We start from the raw sequence: 21,336 nt of genomic DNA on the forward strand, positions 1-21,336 counted from the left end.
GAGAGAGAGAAAGCACGAGCAGCAGGGAGGAGGCGCAGAGGGAGAAGCAGACTCCCCAGGGAACTGATGAGGGGCTCGATCCCAGGACCCTGAATCATAACCTGAGTGGAAGGCAGACACTTAACCATCTGAGCCACCCAGGTGCCTGTATAATTCTTTTTATGCATTTTAAAATTGAACTTACTAATGCTTTGTTGAGGATTTTTGCATCTGTTTCATGAGAGATACTGGTCTGCAGTTTTATTTTCTTAATGATATCTTAGTCTGGATTTATAAGCTTTTACCATGTGAAAAATTCCACTTTACTCAGCTTGAGATTGATGGACATTTTACTTCAGCCATTGTTTTAAGACTCAAAATAACTGGCCTGTTGAACCACATTCTACCTCATATCAGGGACCATATATTTTGTCTTTTATCACATGCATATTTTAATACAGAGCACATAGTAGGTGTTGTATTGAGGAATAATAAATCCGGTTTGAAATCAAAATACATCATAGTATATCTCCATGTTCTTATCTTTTCTGCATTTATGAAATACACTTTTAATTAATTTCAACAAGATATAGCTGCCTCATTTGGTGTTCATCTCATTTATGTGTGTTCTGTTACGCCTTTTGTTTTAGACTTGGGCCATCACATCTAAAGGAATGATCCCAGATCTTTTTCGCACACCCCGTGCTTTCCTGTATTCCTGATTGCCTGTTGAACACATCTATTTGGATGTTGTATCTTGGGATTTAAGATTAAAATTCAGTTAATTTTCCCCTAAGCCACCATTTCTCTTGATTTCCTTTTTTTCTGATAGTCGCAGTTTCTTTTTCCCAGTTTCCTGGGCAGAAGTATTTCTTTAATCAAACTCCTCTTTCACCATTTGTGCCCACACACCATTAATTGCTAAGTCTTGCCCTTTCTTAGCAGTATTGTTCTTACCTGTTTTCCAATGTCTCTACCACATTAAGACCTTTTTTTTTTTTAACTACATTTTTTTTTAAACCACATTTATACTGTTACTACCCCTAATCCAATTGTCTCCCTGCCCCTAAATATGTCTTCTACCTAAAAATACTGAGTGCTTGGAAGAAAAAAAAAAAAGAAAAGAATTCCATAGCCTAGGAATTAAGGCTTTTAAAATCTAACTAATTTTGGTTGCAAGAAACCAAATGCAAAAAATAGGTTTAATTGAAAGGAAAATTATCTGTTGAAGCCAAGAGTGTTTATCCCCAATGGACTAGAATCCAGGTAGTAGTATCATCTGTTTTTGTGTGTCCTTTTCTCTCTAGATTTATCTTGTCTGTTGACACATCCTATTTTTATGTCTTAGTTTTAATTACATGCTGAGCCTAACCAGATATCTTTGAGTTCCCAATTCCAAATCCTCAGGAGAATCTGATGAGTACAGCATAGTCAGTATACTGTACCAATCTGTTGATTTAGCATTGCCAAATAATCAAATTATTTAATTTTTTAAATGACTGATTAATGTAGAATGTTTTGTCTAAATGCATATTGCATTGTGCAGTTTTCTTGAAGTATGACTTTGCCTTAATACTACTTTTTACCCATATACCTCCTCCTGTGGTTTTTACATTTGTATCAAGCAATAAGAATGTATTTGTTATTTTAGAGAGCATGTACACGTTGGGGGGATGGGCAAAGGGAGGGAGAGAATCTCAGGAAGACTCTATGCTAAGTGTGGAGCCCACTGCTGGACTTGCTCTCACAACTCTGAGATCATGACCTGAGCTGAAACCAAGAGTCCAGACGCTTAACCAGCTGAGCCACTCAGGCTCCCCAACAATGCATTTTTAATTATCATCTAATTTGAATAAGCTTATATACTACCAATTTTAAAGTGTACAATTCAGTAGCATTTAGTGTATTAACAATGTTGTGTAAATACCATCTCTAATTAGTTCCAAAATATTTCATCCCTCTGAAAGAAATAAGTACCCATGAAGCAGACAGTCACTCCTCATATGCCACATTTTGTTTATCCATTTATCCATTGATGGCTATATGGGTTATTTACATTTTGTGTCTCTTGTAAATAGTGCTTTTATGAAGATTGTATACACATATTTCTTTGAATAGCTCCCAGCATGGAGCCTGACTTGGGCTGGATTTCATAACCCTGAGATCATGACGTGAGCCCAAATGAAGAGCTGGACCCTCAACCTGCTGAGCCTCCCAGGCACCCCTTGGCCATTATTTCTTCATATATTTTCCTTTACATCTAGGAAAGCCCTTGTGCATATATTGGTAAACTTGATCGTATCCCAGAAATCTCATAGGTTTTGTTCATTTTTCTTCATTCTTTTCTTTTTTTTCTCTCAAACTGGATAATCTCAGTTAACCAGTTCACCGGTTACTATTTTGGCCTGCTAATAAAATATGCTCTTAAATCTATCTGGTGAATTAAAAAAAAAAAAGTATGTATGTATTAATTTGCGAGAGAGCACGTGCACATGTGAGTGGGGAAGGTCAAGAAGAGACTTTTTTTTTTTAAATGATTCTTTTTATTTTTTTTAAGATTTATTTATTTATTTATTTATGAGAGAGAGAGAGAGGCGCAGAGACACAGGCAGAGGGAGAAGCAGGCTCCATGCAGGGAGCCCGACGTGGGACTTGATCCCGGGACTCCAGGATCGCGCCCTGGGTCAAAGGCAGGCACCAAACCGCTGAGCCATCCAGGGATCCCCAAGAAGAGACTTTTCAAGCCAACTCTCTGCTGCGGGGGAAGCATGTGTCAGGCTCAGGGTTCAGTGTCATGACCCATGAGAACACGACCTGAGCCAAAACCAAGAATCCGACATTCAACTGACTGAGCCACCCAGGCACCACCCCCCCCATAGTGAATTTTTATGTATTTATTGATACTCACAATTTGTTGTCATCGTTGTCCTGGTTCCTTTCAGTTCTTTGTTAATGCTTTTTTTAAACAGTTGATTTAAAGTTTTTGTGTAGTACCAAGACTGGGTTTCCTCATGGACAGCTTCTATTTATTTCTCTTGTTCCTTGAGTGTACCATATTGTTTTGTTTCTTTCTATGTCTCTTAATATGTTGTTGAAAATAAGGGGTTTTAAATATTGTGGTATCTCTGGAAATCAGATTCTCCTCCTTAGTAGGGTTTCTATTGTTTATTGGCTGTTTGCTAGTTTGGTGACTTTCCTAAACTACTGTTGTAAAGTCTGTATTCTTTGCCATTTGTGGCCACTGAAGTTTGTACTCCATTAGCTTAGTGTGGTTAGCTAGTATTTTGACAGTTTGTTTAAATGCCTGAAGTCATTGGAAAAAATTCTTTCCAAGTCTTTGCAGATTGTCTTAGCACTCTTTCGATGCTTATAACTCTGCCTGAGCCTTCACTTCCAACTTGAGCAGAGCTTGTGGTCAGCCTAGAGGTGAAAGTTTCTAATCTTGCTAGGTATTTTCTGAGGATGTATCCAGCCCTGGGCATGCATGTGGGCTTCTTGATTCCCCACTATATGTAGGAGCTTTTTAAAAGCTGTAGTCTCCCTTGCCAACATCTTCCATCATAGGCTTTCCCTCTCATTGCTGGTCCTGTTTTTCCTTTCTCCAAATTGCTACAGCCAACACTTAAGCCTTTAAACACCAGTGAAGCCACCTCCTCCTTTGGAGCACTTCTAGTTGAGTAAAACCTAAGCATGCCCTTGTGCTGTTCCATCTGGGAGGTAGGTGAAAACCCACCACAATTCTTTGAGAATAAGATCTGTATTGCTCCCTCTGGCACCTGCAACCTTTGCCCAGAGCACAGTCAGCATCTTATGGCTGTTACGAATCTGAAGTATAGGAGTATGACAGATGAACAATTAAAAGCTACTTTCTTGGGGTGCCTGGGTGGCTCAGTCAGTTAGACAACTGCCTTCAGGTCCTGGAATCAAGCCCTGTGTCAGGCTCTCTGCTCTGAAGATTTTGCTTCTCTCTCCCTCTGCCCCATCCCCCTGCTTGTGTGCTTGTTTGCTCTCTCCCTCTCTCTTTCTCTCCCTCTCTCACTCTCTCTCTGGCAAATAAAGAAAATCTTAAAACAAACAAACACGCTGCTTTCTTCAGCAAGCCTTCTAGTAGTTTTGATTTTTTTTTTTAGTAAATTTCAGAGTTCTGCAAAAATTGATTCTGACACTTTTTGACAGCTCGTTAGTTGCTTTTCTGGAGGAACCAAGCCCTCAGATTCCCATTTCCATCTCTTCCTGATGCCATTCCCCATGGACATATTTTTCTAATGTATGGGTTATGTACCCAGCTTATTTTTCCTGTACACTTTGTAATCTGTTTTATGATTTAGGATTATTTCAACCTGAAGGTATATAGAAACAGGCTGCGAAACTCCTGTTTTATATCCTATATTAGCAATTTGGGTAGAACATAGACCATTTTAAAACTTCAGATACCAAGAACTTTGTACAGCTCAAGGATTAGGTACTTTTCTAATAAAAGAAAAAGAATATTTGTAAAAGTTATTCTAAATTTCTAAATTTTTATATTTAGTTTTGGAATATTGTAATAGATTTCTTTTTTTTTTTTAAGATTTTATTTATTTATTCATGAGAGACACACAGAGAGAGGGAGAGACATAGGTAAGAGAAGCAGGCTCCCTATGGGCAGCCTAATGTGAGTCTCAATCCCAGGACCCTGGAATGCCCGGATCACGACCTGAGCCAAAAAGGAAGATGCTCAACCACTGAGCCACCCTGTTGTCCCTGTAATAGCTTTCTAATGCCTTGATTGTTTGGAGGCCTATAATAGATAACTTTAGGTGATTTAAGTCCAAGTGAAATTTTGGTAATTCACATCTAATAAATGAGTTGTTTATTTCTTTATTACATCGTTTAGTTATTAGTGAATGGAAGGCAAGATTTTTAGCATGTGTGATTAAGTACCTTAAAATTTTCATTTAGTGAGGAATATTAAATGCTTATCACTATGTCAGGGGTTGCCAGCCTCAGCACTATTGCCATTTTGGGCCATGTAATTCTTTATAAGAGGGGCAATCTAGGATATAATTTAATTTAGGTACATTTCATTTGGTGTTCATGTCTTTTTCAACCCCTTTAATTCAAAAGTTTTGAAATTATCATCAGACTTTTTAGCCACTAGTTTTAATTTTCATTGATTTTTTTAAAAATCTCTGTCATTTTTCCTGTGTTTATTGGTTGACATTTCACCATATAAATGAACTCCTCTTTTCTTCCGCAGTTTGAGTTTGTGTGATGTTTCCTCATTATTAAATTTGAATTATACTTTTTTGTTAGAAATACCACTGCCATGATATGTCTTTTAAGTACATCATATCTGTTGAGACAGAACGTCAATTTGTCTCAATGTAGGTGATACTAATTTTGATTATTTGGTGATGTCTGCCAGGACTTCTTCACTGAAGTTAAAATTTTATTTAACTTTGTATTTATTTATATTGATATGGATTCATTCTTATATAGTCAGTGAGTTATAATCCATTAAGGTTTATATATATTTTGTTACTCAGATCATCATAGCTTAGGCTCCTTCATGGTTTCTGTGTCCTCTTAAGATATGTCCCCATAATTCTTTAAGTACTTTCTCAGTTTTCTGGTACAAAATGTACCAGGCATGGCTTATATACTTTTCCTGATTCATCCTTGAAATCAGCCTTTGCTCCAGATTGCTCTGGTTTGTTTTGGTAGAGAATGGTATTTAGAAACCAATATTGGGGCTGCTTATGACCAACCATCTTATTAGCAGAGGAAGCTAGGAAAGCTAAGAAATGTATTATGTATGTATGTATATATATATGTACTTTCTTCTGTAGCAGTCTTTTAAAAATTGTGAATTTATACTGTTACCTTCAATTTCAGTCTAATGCCACAAAGTACATATAATTCTAGTTCCCCTTTTGTTATTAGTAATATTCTTCTCCAACAGTGAGAATTGTTACTCCTTGTATTCTCCACATATTTACTAATTGGCTCAGGTCTGGAATATGCAAAAAGTGTACATTATACTCTAGATTTGAAACCTACTAAGTAGAGTTGAGCCAGTGCTCACAGGGTGTTGTTTTGTTTTGTTTTTGGTTTGGTTTGGTTTGGTTTGTGTGTGTGTGTGTGTGTGTGTGTGTGTGTGTGTTTTGTCTTTAAATTTTTAAGGTCCAATTACCTAGAGTGAAGTACACCAAATTTAAGGGTACACTTAGATTGAGTTGAGACAAATAGATACCCCTGTTCCATCCACATACTTGTCAAGATACAGAACATTTTCATCATCCTTTATGTCTCTTCCCAGTTAGTTTTCCAACCACCCAAGATAACCTCTTCCGATTCCCCCCATCCTCCACTTAGAGGTTAAGTATTAACCTATTTTAGAACTTGATATAAGTGGAATCATACAAGATAAATTTTTTGTGTCTAGTTTCTTTCATTCATTACAGATTAATTCATGTTGACTGTGTCAGTAAGATTTTATGACATTTAAAAATGAACTTTAGCCCATGAAACTTTTGTCATTGGATTTATGCCATATGAAAGGGATTTCATTATGTTCATGGATTTCTGAATATTAACTTTTCCCTCCAGCATGAGATATACTTCGTTCTCCTTTCCTATTGTGTATTCTTTGTAAAGACTAAAATAATTCTAATAGCTAGGTGAGATATGAGAAGGAATTAATAATACAATTGTCCCATGCAAAAGCTGTAACGTTAAAAAAAAAAAAAAAGCTGTAACATTGGTCAAGGAATGTTTGAGATAGTCTGTTTTTTCATTGATTGTTTTTTTTTGGGGGGGGGTTTGTTGTTACCCCTGTGATCAGAAGGGTACAATGCCTTATCAAATTGAGTGTCTTTTAGAAGTACTTTGAGGAACTTCCTATTGAACTTAGAGACTAGCTATAGATCTTTGGGCAAGTAACATAAATGTTAGATCTTTTGTTTTTTGTTTTTTGTTTTCCCGCAAGTCCCTAAGACTTTCTTCCCCTTCCCCCCTCCACTATAATTTCTTTATGTTGTTAAGACTCTTTGATTTCTATTGATTTATCTTCAAAATCACTCATTCATTACTCTCTCATCTCCATTCTGGTTCTGTTATTTCTTCTAAAATTTCCAGTTCTTACTGTATTTCTGATTTTTTGCTGTAACTTTATGTTTTTTTGTTTTTGGTGTGTTTATAATTGTTCATTGAAGTATTTTATGATAGCTGCCTTAAAATCCTTGTCAGATCATTAGACAACTGAGGTCTGTGTGTGTTAATTGTTAATTATTTTTTCTCACTCATGTTCAGATTTTCTTGGTTTGTGGTATGATGAATGATTTTAACTTTATTATTGTATCCTGGACATTCTGGATATTATGCTATGAGACTTTGGATCTTCTGTTTTAGCAGGCCTCTTCTGACACTGCACCAGCAGGGGAAGGAGAGCTGCTTCATTACTTCAAGTTTGGGATGGAAGTCCAGTTGTCCTACTTGGTTTTTATTGGCCTCTGCTGACATTACCATGGTGGGGAGGGTAGTTTCCCTCAGGATTCTAGCCTCCATTCATCCCTCTGGACACTTTAGGGAGGGTGGAAGGGTGCATTTCTTACTGCTGGGCAGAAGTGGAATTCTAATCTCCCTACTTGGTCACAACTGATAAATGTGAGGAATGGGTTTCACGGTCTTTGGCCAGAGGAGGGCAGTTATAATAAAAAATGTTTTGTTTTGCTTGCTTGCTTTCTTTGTCTGTTTTGTTTTGCTTCCTAAGGCTATACCTTTCACTAGAGAGACCAGGCTTCTCTTGTGGTAGGTTTTCTGTTACTTTGTTTTTCTTTTTCTTTTTTGCCTATGTTCAGCTGGTATTTCTGGATTGCAGGCTTCTGTTATCCAGTCCAGTAAACCCTAAGTGGCTAAAAGAAAACCCAGAGAACTCATTGTCCTATTCTTCAAGTTCCAAGGTCATTAGATAGCTCACCTTCCCTCCACCATTCACAGTCTTTTAACTTTTTATATATTGTGCTCAGAAATTTTAGCTGTATTTGGTGGAAGAAATAGGGAGAAATTTGTTTTTTCATTTTGCATGGAACTAGGTATCCTAAATAATTTAACAGAAAAAGTAGTCCATTGAGAATTTAAAAAGAAATGCCAAAGAAAAATTTAAATTCTTAACAATATTTTACTAACTGTTTTTGTAAGTCACTAAGAGATCCACATAAGGTTAAATATATTTGTTGTAGATATGTATGTAGGTATAAAAGCTTATGTATTTCTTTATTCCTTTAGGATTATGTACTGAAGGACTCTACCGTGTTAGTGGAAATAAAACAGATCAAGACAATATTCAAAAGCAGTTTGATCAAGGTAAGATATATAAAATAAAATCATTTTTTAAAATTATTTTCCTTATTGAAATTCCATGGTAGGAAGATTGGGTTTTTAAGGATACAGGATTTTGAGGGGAAAGAGTTTTGAAGCAGGATTAGAAGTGTGTGATAGAATACATACCACAGTCAGGAAGTAGAAGAGCTATAAATCCATTACCAGAATTAGAAAAGCAATAGGGTTAGGGTTAGCATCTTTGTATATCAGGAGATGGTATGTATGTATGTATGTATTTATTTATTTATTTATTTATTTATTTATTTTTAAAGATTTTATTTATTTATTCATGAGAGAGAGAGAGGCAGAGGGAGAAGCAGGCTCCATGCAGGGAGCCTGATGTGGGACTCAATCCCAGTGTGGGACTCAATCCCGGGACCCCAGGATCAGGCCCTGGGCCGAAGGCAGAAGCTAACCCGCTGCGCCACCCAGGATCCCCAGATGGTACTTATTTAAAGATGCAATTGAAATTTTTTTTTTCATGCTGTAGGGCCAACTAACCATTAGAAATAAAAACAAAACTGAACTCCCTACTCTAAATTCTATAAGAAATCAAAGTTTTAAATACAAAAAATGAAAACAGAATATTATGGAGAAAAAGGAGCAAATATTTTTATAATCCTGGAGTAGAGAAAAGCCTAAATTTGATATGAAAGTTAGCATAAATAAGGTGATAAACTGGACTACCTAAAAATGTAAAAAGTCTTTGTGAAATTGTGGATAAAACCTAAATCAGGAGACAGCCTATAAATTTGTGGAAGGTGTGGAATATAATCTAGGCTAGATTTTAAGCAGTTCACATCAAAGAAAGTGATCAACAAGCATATGAAAAGCTCTGTCTCTATGATGTAGATATAAAAAAGCAGAAACATTTGGTTTTGATTTATTACCAGTGAAAAGATTGTTGACAGAGTATAGACAAGCAGGTATGTTACACTCCTGGTTGTAGGTGCCTTTTAAGAGGCAATTCATGTATATCTATTAAAATTCAGATATCTTTGCTAGAGAAACTCCATTTATAAATATGTTACAGAAGTCTTTGTGTAAGCTTGCAAAGATACACTTGAAAAAAGCATTCATTGCAGCATTATCTGAAATTTTTTTAAAAGGAGGAAAGGGCCTACCCATTGTGCTTATAAGTAGAATACTAGATACTTACATAAAATGTAGATTTGTGTGTGTTGAAATGGCAAAATGTCCATTGTTGAGTGGTGTGTGTTTGCCTTGCTTTGAAAGTGTATTGTATATATAGTACTTCATTTTTAAAAAAGATTTTGTTGGGAAATCTGTTGAGACTTTATCAAATTTGTGTGATTTCAATTATAGTAATGAAGGAACGGGTAGTAGTTAATACTAGGGCCTCTTGAATTAGATTTCCTGGTTTTGTTTTCTGGTCTGCTACTTACTGTCTTTGTGCCATAGGGAAGTTAAGTTTTCTAATTCTTTCATATTTAGAATGAGAGTGATTAGAGGAACTATGATGAATAACGAGATAATGAGTGTTCTGTGGGACACAGCATATTAAATATTCTTCAAATAGCTATTGTTACAAGGAATGTAGCCTAGGAAAATAAGCTTTAGTATATACAAGTGTTTATCATAACGGGGATCCCCGGGTGGCTTAGGGGTTTAGTGCCTGCCTTCGGCCCAGGGCGTGGTCCTGGAGTCCCGGGATCGAATCCCACATCCGGCTCCCTGCATGGAGCCTGCATCTCCCTCTGCCTGTGTCTCTGCGCCTCTCTCTCTCTCTCTCTCTCTCTCTCTCTCTCTGTGTGTCTCATGAATGAATAAATAAAATATTTTTTTTAAAAAAGACAAAAAAAAAAACACAAGTGTTTATCATAGCATCTTTAATGTATTTAAATGAAATCCAGATGTTCAGTAATAAAATGTTACATAAATTGTTAAATCTGGGGGAATATTTTGTGGTCATTAAGACTATTTAGGGCAAAAGGTTAATAATGGGTTAGGATATATGTAGATTCTTTAGTACTGTACTTTCAAATTTCCAGTTATATTACAATTAAATGTTTTTTGGCACACAGTAAAGTTTTTAAAAGTTGCCTGTGAAATTTTAATAATCTTAAGTAATGCCTTAAAAATGAAATCCAGTATAAAATGTATTTATGATTTGTCTGGTGGTTTTGTTTTGTTGATTTTTTTAATGAGTAGAAAGGGCTGTAAGGAAATACACTGATATAAACAGTGCTTGTCTTTAGGTGATGGGGTAAATTTTTTTTTTGTTGGTCTGTGTTTGTACATTTTCTATCGTAAGTATCTGTTGTACTTACAAAAGGAAAAAAGCGATTCTTTTAGTAGCAAATTAACCTTATGACACGCCTTTAGTATGTTCCATTCTTGTTTTTAAGTCAAAACTTCACTGATAAGTTTTGAAATTAAACTATTTCATATAAAAAATTAAGTATAAACTTTAGAAGGTATAATTTAGATGCTTATTTATATTCAAATTTATATACTTGATTCCTGTCTTTTGTCTTTCTGTTTCCTTGTGGCTCTTTTGAACAGCTTATGTAAACAAAATATTCTAAAAGATAGGTATTAGTGAAAGCTAATGTTCTTAAACATACTAATAAGCCTAACAGCATTTTTTTGTTGTAATAGAAGGTGCTTCTTACTTGGTTCTCTCTTCCCTTATGTCAGGCAAACTTATATTAAAACATTGGGAGAGGGATCCCTGGGTGGCTCAGCGGTTTGGCACTGCCTTTGGCCCAGGGCGCGATTCTGGAGTCCTGGGATCGAGTCCCACATCGGGCTCCCAGCATGGAGCCTGCTTCTCCCTCTGCCTTTGTCTCTGCCTCTCTCTCTCTCTCTCATGAATAAATAAATCTTTAAAAAATTAAAAAATAAAAAAAATAAAACATTGGCAGAGGGATGAATCAGCCTATAAAGAAACATGGCTGATGAGAAGATTCTAAAAATCTTTGGATCTACAAGTACCTGTTTAGCTTACTTCTTTTATGATAAATTAAAATTTTATGATATAAATTATAAATTTAAATTCTTGTTTTATAGATCATAGTATCAGTCTGGTATCAATGGAAGTAACAGTAAATGCTGTAGCTGGAGCTCTTAAAGCTTTCTTCGCAGATCTGCCAGACCCTTTAATTCCATATTCACTTCATCCAGAATTATTGGAAGCAGCAAGTAAGTTATAAGCCTCTTTTTTTTTTCCTTGCAGGGGTTGATGATCGTGGGTTTTATATATTTATTGCTATATATTAAGATCAGTCATGCGCTAGACTGTGTAGCTAATAAAAATTTAGCTTATAAGACTCTTTGGGTTAGGGAGTGTTCCCAGGAATACTTAGTTTTAGCTGTTCTCAAGTGACTCAATGCTCCAACAAGTTTGAAGATCATTGTACTAGAAATTTGCAATTTGCATTTTTGATCCAAACTCAGGCTTTGTAAGGAAATTAAATGAACTCTTCAAATGAATGTATCTGTGATATTTCAGTAAAATATTAGCCAATGTATGGTGTGTACACATGTGTATTTAGACTTTTTAAAGTAAAATTAACTTTAGTCTCATATCTTCAGTCATTTTTTGAAAAAGTAAGGTAGGAAAATAGGTACTTACCCAGTATTACCATTTCCCATTTTACCATCTCTGAGTCACTTCAACCTTCTGTGATTAGCTTTATTTACAGAAAAGCTGTTGTAATAGATGATAATGTATTTAGCAGTTTTTTTAGAACATTTTGTTTACCTATCCTAATGTGCTTCAAACAGATTATTCATTGTCTTTTACAATAAGTAGAGCAGGAAGCTTTATCAAATATTTTTAAATATGAGTTTCAACTACTTTAATTTTACAGAAATCCCGGATAAAACAGAACGTCTTCATGCATTGAAAGAAATTGTTAAGAAATTTCATCCTGTAAACTATGATGTATTCAAATATGTAATAACACATCTAAACAGGTATTTTTATTTTTATTTTTATTTTTATTTTTACAAATGCACTATAAATTTCAAACTTCAGACTTTATAAATTGGATAAGTAATAAGACAAAAGGACACAAGCTAATTTAAACATACAGTTCAATTTTGGTTCTATTTTTTCTGGATTTTTAAAATAGATTTTCATCAGTTTGTTTAGAGAAAGGTATGTTATCCTAATTTAATGATTATATAAATAATATAATAGGTAAATTTTATCTGTTTTTTTATTACTGTTATTCAACAGTTCTCTACTATAGAATCTTAGAATTTCAGATGTGGAATGACTCTTAAATAAAAAAACAAATTAACCTATCTGAAGTTGGAATAATTGAGGTTTAAAGAAGGAAGTTATGTGCTCAGTGTCATATAATTAATAAATGACATATCTTATGAGTAGAACCCGTCTTATTAAGAGGTTTCATTTGCTTTTTCTATCACTGTGTTGCTTTCCCTTGCTTAAGTCTTCATTTTCTCAACTATAAAAATGAGAAAAATAACACCTCACAGAATTGTTCTTGGGACTAAATAGAATTATTAATATTTATGCTAATTTTTCAAAAGTTTACTCTTCATAATATTTTGACACTTTAACGAACTGAAGTTTGTTTTTCTTTGTTTTGTTTTGTTTTTAGTATATAACTAATAACATCAATGCTGGAACCCAAGTACATTTCAGTTTATACCTCTTAAAAGAGAATATTAACCAGTGTTTAAAGGTTCATTGTTGCAGTCAGCATAGTATAAAATTAAATGAACATTTCTAGTAACCAGTCTTTGAAGTCTCCCTCCTTGAGAAAATACCAGCATACTAGTATTGACATATAATTGGAATTGTCATCTTTTGACATGGAATATATTATCTTTTAAAAATTACCATACAAGTGGTTCTTTTTTGTTTTTGTTTTTGTTTTTTTTACAAGTGGTTCTTGGTATGATAACAATTGTGTACATGGTACTCGGAGACCTTACCTAATACGGAGTGTAAGGATGGTTGGTGACCATATTATTGTCTGGCCAGATTAAAGTGCTCAAGTAAGAATTGAACTTCAAAAAAGAATAAAGAAAAAAACACAGGGAAAAGCATGTTCAAAGAATCAGGGTGCTAGCCCACAGTCAGTACTATTAGACAGTTACATGTTTGGCTTCAGTAATACAGCCACACCACAAAAGCACATGTGAAATGTTGCAGAATAGCTGAGGACTTTGTGATTCCAGTAGAGAGAAAGGATTGACAGAGTAAGAATTAAGGTCAGAAAGGGAAAAGAGATAGTATGAGGTCATATAGGACAGTATTATGCAGAGTGTAAGGGACTACCTTTAATCCTCAAAATGTTTTACTGTTAAGATAAAGGTGCTTCATGAGTGTATGTCACTAAGCACACTGTTGACTTCAACTGACATTTATGAAGAGGTGAGGAATGAGACTTTCTCATTGAAAATAGCATTGCATGCCTATTACCCCTGGAGAGTAGAGCAGAGAAAATAACATCATCAGACTTAAATTTTAAAAGGAATAATCAACTAGAGTGTAATGGGAACTCTGTGTACCAGATATTCTTATACACTAGGAACATAGCAAGTGAATGAAGCATTCATTCATTTCATGGAACTTAAAATCTAGTTAAATGACAAATAATATGTAATGGATGATTGACAAATTGCAAAAACTAATCCATACAGTTACTTTTTTTGTTACATTCTCTTTCACCTTCCATATTGAGTGAGTTACTGTGTCAAATCCATTTTTTCTCCTAATTAAATTTCCTTCTTGTTCCTCTGCTACTGCTTTAGGTTAGCCATAATCATTTCTCATTTAGGTAACTCTGGTTTCTTTGTAACTAAGCTCTTTCCATGGCAGTTTTCCTATTGATTCTCCTTTGAGATCTTTCTGTAAATATCTCTTTTGATTGAATAACATGCTATACCCTAAATAAAAAACTGTTAAAGTGGTCTAGTTCTAAGTTCTTCAGTTATACCTTCTTTCCATTTCCCCCAAGCACACACTAGGTAACTGTATTTAACTAATAGCACTGAATTAAAAGTATTAATTTGTGTTATCATTACATCTTAGTGTGACTGCCTCAGTTTTCAAAATGCAGTCCTCAGCAGGAGCAGCATCACCTCTGAACTTGTTAGGAAAAAAAAAAAAAAGAACTTGTTAGGAATGCAAATTTTCAGGTCCCATCCCAGACTTAATTATCAGTCTGTGCTTTAACAAGCCCTCCAAGAGGTTCTGAGAGAAAACACTGTTTTGACTGAGTTACCCTTCCTTCTTACCATTTTACCAATTGCCCATCACTCTTAACTCAAACATTACCTCTTCAAAGAAGCCTTCTCTGGCCACTCTCATCTCCTATTTGGTACCTTTCTTTTATAATTTTTTACCCAGCAGTTAGACCTGATACCCATACCTTTGTGTCTTTCAACTCTATAGGTTTTTTTTCTTTTTTCAGAATCTGTATTTTCCTACTGCATAGAAATACCTGAATGAACCCACTATATTTTAACAAAAGGTTAATTTTATTCTGAATATTCTTATTTTGTCTCTTAACAAATAGTAATATCTTTTACCATAGAACACATATTTTTAGGGCACATATTTTACCTCACATGAGCAGTTCCTATGGTTGAGGAGAGGGGATTCTTTGGTTTATATTTAAAATATTTTGATGTGCAAATTTAATTATGAAACTTTCCCACCACCTTGCATACCAGGCTGTTTTCTTTATGTGTGGAATAAGAGGGTCAGATAAAAATACTAAGATTCTTTGTCAATTTAATAATTTTTAGTTATAATTCAAGATTTGCCTCGTATGCTCCTTGTTTATTATAGACAGTGATAGAAGTGCTTGTTCACATATTTAAGAAACTAGATATAAATCTGTTAATACTGTATGATCATTTATAAATTATTATTCCTAAGAATTTCAAGGTGAAATGTGTTCCTGTGAACTGTTGTCTTTCAAATTAAATTTGTAGCAAGGTACAAGATATTTAATGGTTGGAAGATTCTTTCACAATACTAGAAACTAATTTTTTGAAATTTGAAAAGCCTCTTGGTTGGAGCATTTGATGGAGAAATTTTTCTAAAATTGGGGTTTTTTCCAAAGTTCAAAGAGCTGGTATACCATAGTTTGTCTTTTTCATCTCTCATAATAGTCAAGGAATTTGGATATACAATTAGAATTTTCTGTTTCTGTTCCCAGAAACTCATTAAAATTGTCACATGTCCTTTATACTCTGAGAAAAAGGGTTTGTTTGTTTCCTCAAACAAATTGAGGAGGCTTCTCTAAATTATAAAACCCTTGGTACAATATATTTTTAAAGACTATCTTTGGTTCTCATGAGGAATGGATTTTACCGCTCTCTTATTACTGGAATGTAGTTGAACATCTTAGAATACATAAGAAGAAAAATGTTTTAAATTTGAAGGTAAGATAAAAGGTTATAAAGCTAAATCATCTGAGATCTAGGATACTTAAATTGTCATGGATTTTGATTGGTTTCTAATTGTTTTTTCCTATCATAATTTCAGGGTTAGTCAGCAAAATAAAATCAACCTAATGACAGCAGACAACTTATCCATCTGCTTTTGGCCAACCTTGATGAGACCCGATTTTGAAAATCGAGAGTTTCTGTCTACCACTAAGATCCATCAATCTGTTGTTGAAACGTTCATTCAACAGTGTCAGTTTTTCTTTTATAATGGAGAAATTGTAGAAACTGTGAACACTGTCGCTCCTCCACCACCTTCAAACCCAGGACAGTTGGTGGAACCAATGGTACCGCTTCAGTTGCCACCACCCTTGCAACCTCAGCTGATTCAACCACAGTTACAGACAGATCCTCTTGGTATTATATAAGTAGGAATTGATTGCAGACAGCCTGAAATTGACAAAAAGCAAATCTAGGCATGCATGTTTCAGGGTTCAGTAGTATACTTGATTTTTCTTGGAGGTAATACACATTCAAAATGATGAGACATTTTCTTTTTGAATATATGATATTCCTTATTCACTTACATTACAAATCTAAGACCATGTGATAAGCATGACTGGAGAGGTTTAATTTTTATAAACAAAAATAGCTATAAAATACAAAGCTGCTGTTGCATGCAACCTTATTGCAATCAGTATATCATTCCTGTGGCATTTTCTGTCACATTATATTGTGAATAAAATTTTTCTATAAAAATTAAATGATTTAAAAACTCACATATATGAAACATTAATGCTTTTCAGCCTGCTTTATGGCTGATTTTGTTATTTGATGTGCTAATTTGGGCGACTTAATTTACATTTTAGCAGTCTGTGTAGATAACTAAAAGCCCAGTTAAGTATTTTATAATTTCAGGCTACTTATGCCATGCTTGGGATGTTGTTTGAAAGAAAGAAAAATACACTTAACATATTTCTACACCTTCATCTTCTAAATAAACCTGTGGATGATTTGATGAGGGGTAAACGAAAATATTTCTTGTACACGCATACCAAGGATATACTTGTGGCTAAAGTGAGTTGATAATGTTGTGCAAAGGATAGTTGTCACCAACTCATTTCTTTATGGTCCATAATGAAATAAACATCTTGTATACTGTTAATTCTGTAAACAGATGCATGTTCAAAAGATCTATGATGGTCTTGTAATCTTAATCTAATATATTTTAGATATTTTAATTTTTTCCCTCTTGGGAAATACATTTAGTATAGTGTAGAAAATACTTCATGACATTTTCATATAAGGTTATATAACTTTTCGTACATAAACATGAAATTTGTTGTAGAAAATTCTTTAAACCAAACATTTTAATCTAGGACTTCAATTTAATCTGTTCCTTGAATCTATTTTTATGTGGCCCTTAAAAACATATCCAAAAATCCATTGCTAATATAGCAATAAAAATACTTTGGGTACTGACAGCCTCTTTGGAGTGTGTATATATAAAATTACAAACTTGTATTCATATTCTTTTCTGTGATATGTTGTACTAAAATCAAACTGCTTTTGCACCATTTTTTTTTTAAACAATTTTTTTCTTTTGACATTGGTACCATATTTGCTGTAAATGACTGCTGCTTTGGGGGTAAACATTTTGTTAGTGAAGATACAACCAGAACACTAAATTATGGATAAAAATTTCAGAATAGATGGCATAGGTAAATATTTTTAGGCTTCATTCAAAATTGGTTTATTACAAACCATGCCATTTTTTTTTCTGGAAAAAAATGGCATGGTTTTTCATTGTTAGGTTATATTTTTTCTGTAGGAAAGAAGAAATTCTTTGGTCCGTGTTGTAATACTCATTCATACTGCAATTTTAAGGTTGTCTTATGTGTAATATAGTAAATAGATCATTTTGAGATTTGAGGCTCCTAAGAGTTTGATTTGCTCATTTTCCCCTAAAATAAATACTGTCTTTCCCAACTGTTACGTCCTAGGTATTGTACTTCTAATTTTAACTTCAGAATCAAGATATCAACATGAACCAGGCTGCTGTTGAAGTACATGTATATTATAAATTATCTTACTTGTGTTATACTCTTATGTGTTATTATCTTTTCTAAGAAAACAAAGTCCCTATTATTCCTATTGCAAAGCACACAGGAATTAAGAAAGTACAGTAATTTTTAAAAAGAAAAATCCGGTAAATGTAGTATTCTTAACTTGTTCTATATTACTTAATAACCTATTGTCTATATAGCTTTAATTTATAGCTGTCAGTTTAACATTGGCATGTCTGGCAAAGAAAATTAAACTTTAAGAGTTTTATAAACTGTTTCTAGGTTGCTAAAGAATTTATTTTTCTACTATATATGGTATAGACAAAGCTCAAAACTATGTACAGGAAAAAAAGCCTGACTATTTCTTTTGAAAGTAGGCTGAAAAGAGAATTTTCAGAACTATATTTGTCTTCAGTTCATTCGGTCATGACTTTGCTATTGTAATATGTGAATCCCAGTTTATTTAAGCTATTCTCTTTTATACTATGTTAATTTAACTTTCATGTACATTTAGTATCATTTTTGTTATTAAAACTATAGCATTTACCATTTTCCACATTAACTACCTTACATCTTCCCCAAAACTTCTCTCCATTTTTCTATGCATTCTATAATTGATTTGAAAACCTTCGTAGTGGGTCATTTAAAATTCTACATTTGGTTCAGTTAACCTGCAGGTTACAGTTAATTGAAAATTAAAGTAGAGTTGAAAGCTCAGTCTGTTACACTGAATTGATTGCGTTTGTTTTTGCCAAGGGTTTAGATATGTTTTTAAATCTTAGGAAAATAATTCTAAGAACAGAATAATATAATTAAACTTTTTTTCTGGTAAGTTACTGGAAGGTTTCACTGTTTAGGGACATATTATATATGAGACTTAAAGGATGAAAAGAATATTAGATAGTCTCATAATTATGGGTAAATATTAAGGCATTATATTTTACAATTTTAAATAAAATTCCATCTACACACATGTTGCCATTGTTTCATTTAAGCTTCAGTGCTTGACCAGTGTCTAGATTAGCAATATAAAGAAGCATAGTGCTACTCCTTTTCAGATTTTTAGTAGACTTACTGGAGGACAAATTCTATTCATCAGACACCAGAATATACAATTAATTTTAGAACAAAATTCCAGGCATAATACGTTTCCATTTGAAATGATAATTGTTTAGTAGTGCTTCCCCCTCACCCAACATTTACGATGTATATACTGTAGGTGACAGCAATCTAACTTAGCCAAAAAGCAGCTTTTATTTTCCATACTGTGTATAAATAATGTAGACCTTTCTTTTTCGAGGTACTGGAATTCAATTTCTGATATCTCTTAGATATAAACAAAAGGGAACAATGGGATAAGAATTTAGGCCTTAGCTTCCATGGTGATTTTTAGTTTTTTATACAAGTAATGTGATGCTATTTGTCAACTGGATATAAATATATATATATAATTTTAAAAAGTCAAAAGTGCTTTGTTTCTTTGTTTATAATTAATGTAATTTTGTGCTTCACCCACAGGATGCTGCAGTAATTTAAATATCAGTGAAGCTTCTTCTGTATAAAGAATGCTATGAATAAAACATTAAGAAGCTATAATTTTAAGTTATAGTTGCCTCTAATTTTACCATTTCATTGGTAAAAGCCCTTTTTTGGCGTAAAATAAGAAAATAAAAATAAATTTGTCAATATGACATAAGTTTTATTAGGGAAGTATATTGTTGAGCTTTTACTATACCATGAGAGGAAATCCAAAATTTATTTTGGATGTATACATACTGGTGGAAATTCAATTTTTAACTCTTTAGGAAAAGATGGATTGCTCAGATTTCTGACTCTGCTGTTACTGGACCTGAATTTTGAGCTGTGGATAGATACTCTTTTGAGCCCCTGAAAATATTTTGATGTATTCTAGTTTATTAGCAGGACTGCTAACATTGAAGAGTATACTTTTGTTTTCTCTTTATGGTTCATTAAGCCCAACTTTATGGTTGTATGTTCTCAGATTGTATGGGTCTGGTAAAGTATGTTTGACTTTAATCTTTGTGTTTATCTTTAATTCAGTCATTTTAATTACTTGCCTAATTCTTGGGCCGAACAATTTATTTGTTTCAGTACTTTATAGGTCTTGTTTAATTTTCTTTTGTATTTAAACTCTTGGAATTCTCAGCAGCCTTTTCAATTTACCAAACATCTGGAAATAAAGTTTTCTAAGATTTAATAGTGGAAGGAACTACTCTTCAAAATTGATTTCTTATGGTAACATCTTTTTAGTTGAGCAAACTGTATAAGCATTAATATCTTATGTCTAGTTTCTAGTCATTAGCTATCCAGGTACCTGATCTATTTAACATAGTTAAAATCTAACTAACGAACTTGGGATATTCACTGTTTATTTAAACTTTGTCATCATCCTATGAGCTTGATTCCATATTAGTTTTATATCTTTGTGGGAAGGTGGGTCTAGGTGGAGGGGTCTACAGTTCTCATATTATTTAAATTGTAAAGTATTTAATATTAGTCTTTTTATAGAAATCTTTCAGGCAATAGGAATGAGTTGGAAAGCTAATCAGTGATAGTCAAAGTTAAGATTTTGGGTATTACTGAGTTTAACATATAAAATTATAAACCTTAAAATTAATGCAAGTACTAGTAGTTCTGGTTTAGTCATTTTACAAGTAGTGCTAAGACCTGCAATATACACACTGAGTAGTTGTCATGGAATTTGTGGAAACATTTGTTTATTCCCACAGTGCATATTTTCTGTTCAATCTTATTTGCCTCACATGGTAAAAATTATGAACAATTTAATAATGGCTCTCCTGAAAGTTTGCGTGATTTTTAGTTAAGATTCTACTAGTGTTGTAACCTATTTTTTCAAGTTTTTTTTCTGTTTTGTATTAAATCTTACTCCAAAACAAGTGAATGTAGGCTTAGCAATTGATCTATTTATTCATTACTTCACTAATTCATCCAAGTTACTTGTAAATATATATCTATACTTACCAGATCATTTTCTTGTGACCTTGAACTGAATATTTCGTTCTAATGATTTAATGTGTTTTAGATGCTTGCTAGTTTTTAACAGATCTTGCCCATTTTAAATTTGGAATTCTTGGTTTTCTTTCCTTTTCTCTAGATTCTTGGTATTTTCATTTTATCCAATGTCTTTGTAATTCAGTGAAACCACCTTATACTTAATACCCTAAAGTGATAAGTAAAGTTAGAAGCAATCTATACTATCCTTGCTGTTCATATTTTTATAAAACTTGGGTTATTTTAAATGTGTAGGTGAAAAGATTTTTAAAACAACAAAACCCAAGCTATCTGAAAGAATATAACCTTTAGATACCCTCTCAAATTTACTTCCTGGAAATTTCACTTTCAGATTTTTCATCTTTGTTGGTGCTCAAAGGTGTAATTGCTAAATTTTTTTGTTTAGAGAGAGAAACCATTGCCGGTGATGCCTTTTTCAAATACAAACTAAAATATTTTATCCAGTCTTCGGTTACAAAATGATGGATGTGGGCCA

General features: G+C 33.5%; 1 protein-coding gene across 5 annotated transcripts in view; it reads left to right on the forward strand.

Annotated features, from left to right (window-relative positions):
• The window catches only part of ARHGAP5 (Rho GTPase activating protein 5), a 79,489-nt gene extending 59,456 nt beyond the window's left edge, over nucleotides 1-20,033 (forward strand). For all 5 annotated transcript variants that reach the window (XM_072838205.1, XM_072838207.1, XM_072838204.1 and 2 more), the window contains exons 4-7: nucleotides 8,248-8,325; nucleotides 11,377-11,508; nucleotides 12,180-12,285; nucleotides 15,842-20,033. In XM_072838205.1, the coding sequence (XP_072694306.1) occupies nucleotides 8,248-8,325; nucleotides 11,377-11,508; nucleotides 12,180-12,285; nucleotides 15,842-16,169 (644 nt within the window). In that variant the 3' untranslated portion in view covers nucleotides 16,170-20,033. The remainder of the gene's footprint in view (nucleotides 1-8,247; nucleotides 8,326-11,376; nucleotides 11,509-12,179; nucleotides 12,286-15,841) is intronic.
• Nucleotides 20,034-21,336: the final 1,303 nt, after the last annotated feature.

This window comes from Canis lupus, chromosome 9 (assembly GCF_048164855.1).
Source record: "Canis lupus baileyi chromosome 9, mCanLup2.hap1, whole genome shotgun sequence".
Lineage (NCBI taxonomy): Eukaryota > Metazoa > Chordata > Mammalia > Carnivora > Canidae > Canis > Canis lupus.